General features: G+C 47.2%; 1 protein-coding gene across 1 annotated transcript in view; it reads right to left on the reverse strand.

Annotated features, from left to right (window-relative positions):
- si:ch211-45c16.2 (mitogen-activated protein kinase kinase kinase 13) overlaps window positions 1-7,327 on the reverse strand; it is a 19,187-nt gene extending 11,860 nt beyond the window's left edge. Inside the window, exon 1 of the mRNA XM_024140086.2 lies at window positions 7,179-7,327. Within this exon, the coding sequence (XP_023995854.2) occupies window positions 7,179-7,327 (149 nt within the window). The remainder of the gene's footprint in view (window positions 1-7,178) is intronic.
- Between the last annotated feature and the right edge of the window lie 2,344 nt (window positions 7,328-9,671).

The raw sequence follows: 9,671 nt of genomic DNA on the forward strand, positions 1-9,671 counted from the left end.
TACCATGAACTGCCCAAAACCATGGCTGACCGAGAAGGACGAGAAATCTCAACCCCCACTCCCACGATTTCACAGAGATTCGGGAGAGCCTTTAGGTGCGAGAGAGCGAGGAGGGACTATAACTTGAGCCCGTTGCCCCGCGCGGTGCAGACCTCCGACAGTTGAGAAGAGAAGAAGAGGAAGAGAAGCACAGAGCAGGGATGAGAGGGTTTGCCGACGTCACTCCAACCGAAACCGTAGGAGTAGGCACTGTGGCCGCAGACACAGGTACTCCCAGTGACGAAGATGCAGGAAGATCAGGCTCCAGGGCGGCAAAACTATTCGTTGTTTGTATCCGCTCCGGGCCTCTCGTTGGGAGTGTAGACTGCTTCGACTCCGCTATCAGATGGGTAATACCGGCCAGTCGGATAATGACAAACGACAAGGCAGAGATGCATCCAACAAGCGCGAACGCCGTCTAGCCACCGGCGTAGAAAAGGTAAACATTCCACTCTGCYTTTTCCCCAGTTTCTTACTTAGGCTGGCGACCTGCGTGATCAAGGAAGTCACCTCAAGCCTATAATCCCCAGCAAGTAAACAATGTCTGCATTGGAACTGAGTGATCCGGTTTGTCCCGAAACAAAGTGTAATTTATACAGCTCCTACAGAGCTGGAACCGTTCATTTATTTCTCCAGACAAAGAGGCTCCATTGCAAAACTAATCTGGTACCAACTTTGTTAGCATGATGGCTAGCAGCTTAGAGGCTGTGTCAAGCAGGCTTCAACCTGTCTGTTAAGCGGGATTCCGGGACAAGAAATAGCGTTCCTAGCAGTTAAAAGCGAACCGCGTTAATATTTAACGAATATTGMTTATGTTTCAGTAAAATAGAACAAATCAAGTGTTTCCAGCTGCAGTGTGGCAGACTGATGACGTAACTTGTGCATATCGCCCTCCTGTTCTTCCTATAACAGTAGTACAGTATAATGTAGGGTCCATATTGCTAGTGTCTATGAGAGAGTTTAGACAATCTAGGGTGTATTATTTTGATTCATATTATAATTGTTTGGCTAGTATGGACTCCATTTTGACTCTATAACAGTAGTATGATGGTGTAGTACAGATGTAGGATCTTATTTTGATCCCGTTGTGCAAGGAAATGTGCTGCTAAGCAGGAAATGCAAACTTGTAATGTATTCGAGGTTTAAAAAGGCGTCTTAAGTTTGAAATTTCCAATTAAAAAATGTATAGTTGATTTGGCCTCATAAAAAAATTAACAACCGTTACAAAAATGTACATTCATTATAATCCACACAAAAATGCACATTTCCAATTGCTGCAGGATTATATTCCTGCTGTGAGAATCTGGTCAAATTAAAATCTTACATAGATGCGGTAAAGAGGTAAATCAACTCGACCAAAAGAATGGAATTGTAAATGTGTGGGCCGTGAGGGAAAGATCCCATGTCTCCTTATTGCCCCCCAGAAAAATGTGCCTATATTTAGAATACTTTTATGTGTATTTCATAATATGTTGAGGTAAAAATTGAAGTATAATGCTTGAATGGATGTCAACCCCAACACATTGTCACACCCTGATCTGTTTCCCCTGTCTTTGTGGCTTTGTCTCCACCCCCCACCAGGTGTCTCCCATCTCCCCATGGTTTTATACCTGCGTTTTCTGTTTGTCTGTTGCTAGTTCGTCTTGTCTCGCAAGCCACAGAGTGTTTCTCCGAACTCCATGTTCTCTAGTTTTCCTTTTTCTAGCTCCCTCCCAGTTCTTGGCCTGTCAACCATTCTGCCTGCCCTGACCCTGAGCCAGCTCCATACATTCTGCCTGCCCTGACCCTGAGCCCCTATACATTCTGCTGCCTGACCCCGAGCCACCTGCATACCATTTGCCTGCCCTGACCCTGAGCCAGCCTGCCATACCATTCTGCCTGACCCTGACCCCGACCCAGCCTGTCATACCATTCTGCCTGCCTGTACCCCGAGCCTTCCTCCATACCATTTCTGCCTCCCTGACCCCGAGCCTTCCTGCCATACCATTCTGCCTGCCCTGACCCCAGCCTACCTTCCATACCATTCTTGCTGCCCTGACCCTGAGCCAGCTCCATACCATTCTGCCTGCCCTGACCCCGAGCCTTCCTGTCATACCATTCTGCTGCCCTGACCCCGAGCCTCCCTGTCATACCATTCTGCCTGCCCTGACCCCGAGCCACCGTATACCATTCTGCCTTGCCCTGACCCTGACCAGGCCTGTCATACCATTCTGCCTGCCCTGACCCGACCACTGTCATACCATTCTGCCTGCCCTGACCCGAGCTTCCTGCATACCATTCTGCCTGCCTGACCCGAGCCAGCCTTTCATACCATTCTGCCTGCCCTGACCCCGACAGCTTCCATACCATTCTGCCTCCCGACCCAGCCTTCCTGCCATACCATTCTGCCTGCCCTGACCTGAGCCAGCCTTCATACCATTCTGCCTCCCGACCCTGACCTAGCCTGTCATACCATTCTGCCTGCCCTGACCCCGACCCTGTCCATACCATTTCTGCCTGCCCTGACCCCGAAGCCAGCCTTACATCCTACCAATCTAACTCTGACCTGTTACGAACCTCTGCCTGTTCCTCTGCCTGTCCTCGACCTGTCCTCTGCCTGTCCTCGACCTGTCCTTTGCCTGTCCTCGACCTGTCCTTTGCCTGTCCTCGACCTGTCCTTTGCCTGCCTCCTGTGGTTCAATAAACTACTCTGTGCATTGAACCTTCCGTCTCCTGTGTCTGCATCTGGGTCATATCCTGAGTCGTGTTAGTATAAACTGGCCATGACCGACCCAGCAGACTCAGACCAGCTGTCTCCCCRCAAGGAGCCACTATTGGAAGACAGGAGTTACTTCAAAACCTTATGGAAGGATTCCAGAACTCGGAAGAACGCCACGCCCGCGCTTTCATGCATTGCAGGAGTAATTCCGCGGAAATTCTACTAGGCAGCAAGCCTCTAAGGTAACCCCCTAGACACTCAGTAACCCTGCTACCAGCGGCGCTTCTCCCCAGCCTATCCCGGCTTTCCGAGAACCACGCCTACCTCCTCCAGAGCACTACGCTGGATTCAGGAACCTGCCGAGCGTTTCTCTCCCAGTGCTCCCTCATCTTTGAGCTGCAGCCTTCTTTGTTTCCCTCAGATCGCTTGAAGATCGCTCGAAAATAGCGTATCTTATAACGCTGATGACCGGGAGGGCTCTCGCCTGGGCAACATTGGTGTGGGAGCAACAATCCACCATTTGCCTCAGTCTGGAGGAGTTTGTGGTGTTRGATTCTCCGTTGTCCGGGAGAAAGGCTGCTTGGAAGCTACACCGACTGCGTCAAAACTCCCGCAGTGTGGCAGACTATGCGGTAGATTTTCGCATGTTGGCCGCTGGAACACGGAATCTCTTTTCGACACGTTCCTTCACGGATTATCGGAGGAGGTTAAAGACGAGCTCGCTGCCAGGGAACTTTCCCATGGACCTCGACTCCCTCATCACCATGACCTTATGGATCGAAGGCCGGCTACAGGAACGTAGGAGGGAGAGGTCTGTTCCTGGTCACACTCACTCATCCACTACTCCAACCTCGCCTCCGAGGAATCACGGAAGTTCCCGACGTCCACCTTACCGAGAGAATCCGATGTCACCCGAGTGCCCACGGGAATCACAGAGGGCGGTTGACTAGCCTTCTCCAGAACACAAGCTACTGGGAAGGCCTAGCTTGTCTCCAGACGAACGTTTACACAGACTGAACACCAGGAGCTGTCTGTATTGCGGGACTACAGGACATTATATTACCYCCTGTCCATTAAAAAGACCAGTCTCATCAGTAGGTATGAGTACTCTGGTGAGCCGTACAGGGGTTTCCAATCTCCCATTACTCGTACCCCACTCCATGCCACCCTGTTGTGGGGAGACCAGGCCAAATCTCTTTTGGTGTTCATTGACTCTGGGGCCGACGAGAGCTTTATCGACGCTACCTGGTGTCGGAGCTGGGTATCTCCACTCAACCCCTCTCCAATCCCATAGACGTCAGAGCGCTGGATGGCAGAGTCACCCGCAATAGGTTCCTATCAACCGACGAGTATCACAAAATCACAGTGAGTGTATGCGGTTCCTGCTCATAGAATCTCCCCATGTACTCGTGGTTTTGGGGTATTCATGGCTCCATAAGCACAATCCCCTGACTGACTGGGCTACTGGTTCTGTCGTGGGTTGGAGCCCGTTCTGCCATGCGCATTGCCTTAAGTCGGCACAGCCTGCCCCGGGACGTTTTCCTGCGAGATCCTCGGATCTCTCCGCCATTCCTGCGGAGTACATGGACCTACGGGAGGTCTTCAACAAGGCCCGTGCTACATCTCTCCCTCCGCATCGAACCTCTGACTGCGCCATTGACCTTCTCCAGGGCACTCCACCACTTTGGGGTCAGCTTTACTCCCTGTCGGGTCCGGAGACCAACACAATGGAGTACATTGAGGACTCTCTCGCTGCAGGAAGTGTTCATCCATCTGCCTCTCCAGCCGGGCAGGGTTCTTCTTTGTGGAGAAGGACAAAACCCTGTGCCCGTGTATCGACTAATGGGGCCTTAATGACATCACGGTTAAACATCTTTACCCTCTACCACTCATCATCCTCGGCTTTCGAACCTCTTCAGGGAGCGACCATCTCCTCAAAGTTGGAGCTTCGGAAAGCTTAACATCTGGTTCGGATACGGGAAGGAGACGAGTGGAAGACAGCCTTTAACTTCTTATGGCTGGGGGCAGTATTGAGTAGCTTGGATGAATAAGGTGCCCAGAGTAAACTGCCTGCTACTCAGTCCCAGAAGCTAAGATATGCATATTATTAGTAGATTTGGATAGAAAACACTCTGAAGTTTCTAAAACTGTTTGAATGATGTCTGTGAGTATAACAGGACTCATATGTWAGACAAACACCTGAGAAAAAAATCCAACAAGGAAGTGGGAAATCTGAGGTTTGTAGGTTTGCTTATCCAATATACAGTGTCTTTGGGGTCATATTGCACTTCCTAAGGCTTCCACTAGATGTTCCAACAGTCTTTAGAAGCCTTTTTTTGATGCTTTCTATCAGTGGAAGAATGAGAGGGGGAGAGCTCTTTGAGTCAGGTGTCTGGCCCATTGAGCTGACACGCCGCCGCTCACCGCTGAGAACGACCTGGCGTATCATCGATTTCTGAAACACAAAGAATCTTCCAGTTTGAAAACATTATTGAAGATTTATCGTTAAACAACGTATCCTAAAGATTGATTCTATAACATCGTTTGAATGGTTTTTCTACGAAACCTGTAATGGATTTATTTGACCTTTCGTCCTGGACTAGTGCCTGCGCATTTGGATTTATGTACTAACTATGAACAAAAAAGGAGGGTATCTTGGACATAAATTTACTGGACGTTATCGAAACAAAAACAACATTTTAGTTGTGGAACTTGGATTCCTGGGAAGTTGCATTCTGATGAAGATCATCAAAGGTTAAGTGAATATTTAATCAATGCTATTTCTTGGCTTCTGTTGACTCACAACATGGTGGAATATCTGTCATGGCTTGTTTGGCTTAAGTGCTGTACTCAGATTAAGCATGGTGTGCTTTTCCGTAAAGTTCTTTTTGAAAATCTCTGACACAGCAGTCTCGCATTAAGGAAAAGTTTATCTAAGTTCTAATGTTCTAATACTTGTAATCTTTTATCAATGTTTATTATGAGCTATTTCTGTAAATTTATGTGGCTCTCTGCAAAAATCACTGATGTTTTGGAGGCAAAACATAACTGAAACATAATGCGCAATGCTAAACTAAGATATCTTTGGATTAAATATGAACTTTATCCGAACAAAACATACATAGTATTGTTTTAACCATTGAAGTCCTATGAGTGGTCATCTGATTTGAAGCATCATCAAAAGTGTGATTAATTTTTCTCTATTTCTGCTTTTTGTGCGACTCCTCCTTTTTGCTGAAAAGATGGCTGTGGTTTTTCTGTGACTAGGTACTGACCTAACATAATCGTTTGGTGTGCTTTCGGTCGTAAAGCCTTTTTGAAACTCGGAACGGTGGCTGGAATTTTACACAAACTTTATCTTTAAAATGGTGTAAATACTTGTATGTTCGAGGAATTTGAATTCCGAGGATTTTTAAAAGAGATTCTTGTTGTTTGAAATTTGGCGCCCTGCACTTGTACTGGCTGTGTCAAAAGTCTCGATCACCGTTAACCCGGATCTCATCCATACAGAAGTTTAACACGACGGGTTAACGGCACTATGCCATTCGGAGTAGCAAGCGCCCCAGCTGTGTTCTAGGAGCTGCTCCCGGACAATGCTGAACCGGTTTGCTGTTTGACAATCCTTCATCTTTTTCCGTTCCCAGCTCAAGAACACATCCGACAGTCCTTGTCAGCGCTCTCCTGGACGAACCAGCCTTTTCATTAAAGCGGAGAAGTGTGAATTCCATCGCTCCACCATCTCCTTCCTAGGATACGTCGTCACTGCAAGGCATATACGGATGGATCCAGACAAGGTGAGAGCGGTGGAAAATTGGCCTCAACCAACATCCAAAGTGCAGCTGCAATGTTTCCTGGGATTTGCTCATTTCTACCGCTGCTTCATCCGGGGTTACAGCACCCCCCGTCAGCACTCACCTCTCCCAAGGTTCCATTCACAGCAGCTGACRGGGTGTTCTTGAACCTCAAACTTCGATTCACTAGGACCCCGTCTTAATCCATCCGGACCAGTCCAGTCAGTTTGTGGTGGAGGTCGATGCCTCSGATGTCGGAGTGGGGGCCGTTCTGTCCCAGGACCAAAAGCTGTGCTTCTCTCCCCCATTATCTGCTGAGAGGAACTATGAGGAAAATCGAGAACTCCTCTGTGTCAAGATGGCGTTGGTGTTTTCTCTAGTCCCTGTTTTTCTCGACCTTCTGGTTCTGACCAGAGAACCAGAGTTAGCATTTAGCAGTCACTTCTTCCCTGAAAAGGGACAACCTGTACATGTTCTGCAGCTAAAACAGCCATCGGACTTTAGTAAACACATTGTTACTCTTACAATATATCATGACGGATATCCACCGAGTTAGATCAGATTTGTTGAATGTGTTCCAGTCTGGTCAATGGAACGTCTCCATTGACTCTTTTACCTCATGGATGTAGTGATACAGGTTCCATACGTACTTGATGAGCTCCTTCTCGCGYACCTCCAGCTGTAGCATGATGGCACTCAGCTCCATGTAGAGGTTGTTAGCTCTCTCCAACTTCCTCTCATAGTGCTCCCTGATGTCCAGGGCATGTCTAGAGAGAGAGACAGGACGCTCAATACACATCTAGCTACAGTTGAAGTCAGAAGTTTACATACACTTAGGTTGGAGTRATTAAAACTCGTTTTTCAACKACTCCACACATTTCTTGTTAACAAACCATAGTTTTGGCAAGTRGMTTAGGACATCTACTTCYTGCYWYACACAAGTKATTTTTCCAACAATTGTTTACAGACAGATTATTTCACGTATAATTCACTGTATCACAYTTCCAGTGGGTCAGAAGTTTACATACACTAAGTTGACTGTGCCTTTAAACAGCTTGGAAAATTCCAGAAAATGATGTCATGGCTTTAGAAGCTTCTGATAGTTGACATAATTTGTGTCAATTGGTGGTGTACCTGTGGATGTATTTCAAGGCCTACCTTCAAACTCAGTGCCTCTTTGCTTGAGACAGCATGGGGAAAAATCAAAAGAATTATCAAGTCCCGAAGACCTCTGAAATGAACAAAAAATTGATAAACCTCGCACAAGTCTGGTTTCATTCTGGGAGTAATTATCCCTGCCAAACGCCTGAGACGGTTTACCACGCCTTTCATCTGTACAAACGTAGGGTACCACTACAGTATAAAACACCATGGGACCACGCCAAAGCCGTCTTACTGCCTCCCAGGAAGGAGACGTGTTTTGCGTCATCCTAGAGACCCAAACCAACATGAACGAAGTAACACATTTTGGTTGCGATGAAAAAGTGCAAATCAATCCCCTAGAACAAACAGCAAAGGATCCTTTGAAGATCGCTGGAGGGAATACGATGCACGACTAACATAGTATACATCTATATCCACAGTTAAAACGCAGTCCTAATCGGACCATAACCTGAAAGGCTCGCCGCTCAGCAAGGAAGAAGCACCTTCATCCAAAACCGACAAAACAAAGCTCCAGACTACGGTTTGGAAGAACCTTCACTGGGGACAAAGATCGAACTTTTTATTGAGAAGTCAAATGTCCTCCTGTCTGATGAAACAAAATTAGAAACTGTTTTGGCCATAATGACCATCGTTCCCGTTTGAAGGAAAAAGGGGGACGCTTGGCAAGCGCCGAAGAACACCATCCCAACCGTGAAGCACGGCGACGTTGATACCGGTGCCAGCAGTCATTTGTGGAGGTGCTTTGCTGCAGGAGGGACTTGGTGTACCTTACAAATAGATGGCATCATGCAGGTAGGAAAATTCATGGGGATATTTTGAAGCAACATACTCAAAACATGCAGTCAGGAAGCTCAAAAGCTTTGGTCGCAAATGGGTCTTCCAAGATGCGACAGAACTGACCCCCAACCGACACTCTTCCAAACGTAATGAAATCGGCCTTGTGGCAAAATGGCTAAGGACAACCAAAACGTCAACCCGTATCTGGAGTGGCCATCAACAAAGCCCTGCCCTTCCAATCCCGGATAGAGCAATGTTGTGAGGCCAGAACTGAAAAAAGCCATGTGGCGCGGAGCAACAAGGAGCCTTACAAACCTGACTCGATTCACAACCAGCTCTGTCTCAGGGGAGGAATGGGCCAAAATTTTACCCAACCATCTATAGTGATGGGAAGACTCTGCTGGAAGGGCTACCCCAAACTATTATCGACCCAAGTAAACCCACTATTATAAAGGCCCCCAATCGCCTACCACAAATACTAATTGAAGGTAAATGTAAACCTGTTCTGCGACCCCACTGGGCAATCGATGATGACAAAATAAATAAGCTGAAAATAAATAATTCTCTCTAACTCCATCTATTCGTGACATTTTCAACATTCTTAAAATATAACTACGTTGGTGATCCTAACGGACCATAAGACAGGGCAATTTTCCTACGGACGGACTTAAAATGTCTGAATTCGTGACAAAACGGCAGCCACCAGATAAATGTATTTGGCCTGCAAGCGTTGTATCTGTTAAACACCTTCCTATGAGTTTTCCCAACTGTGATGTTCCTATTCACAACTCTCTCTTTACTACTTGCCGACCTGAGTCATTCTCCCGTTGCTACTTAGCCTGCGTGTGTTTTGTGTACATCAGCTCCTCATCCAGTCGGTAGGATGCCAGGTTCCTTCAGACTCTATCTTCTCAAATGTTTCCTACCTCCTTCCCTCACTCCAGACTAGAACACAAGGTTAGCCTTCAGGCGCTTTGAAATTACATCCCAAGAAGAGAACCCATGAACCCAGACTTGTGACGACAGGATCTCACGAACTTTTTTTTCTGAGGTTCACATTAGTGCCATGGAACTCCTGAATTGTCTTTCTGAATTTTGCCCATGTGGAGTGTCCACAGTACTCAAAGAGGCCATCTTAGAGTGTTGAACATGGTTAGGCCTCTTGTATAATAAACCGGAATGCTCACAGGCTACACCGACCA

This window comes from Salvelinus sp. IW2-2015, unplaced genomic scaffold (assembly GCF_002910315.2).
Source record: "Salvelinus sp. IW2-2015 unplaced genomic scaffold, ASM291031v2 Un_scaffold2005, whole genome shotgun sequence".
Lineage (NCBI taxonomy): Eukaryota > Metazoa > Chordata > Actinopteri > Salmoniformes > Salmonidae > Salvelinus > Salvelinus sp. IW2-2015.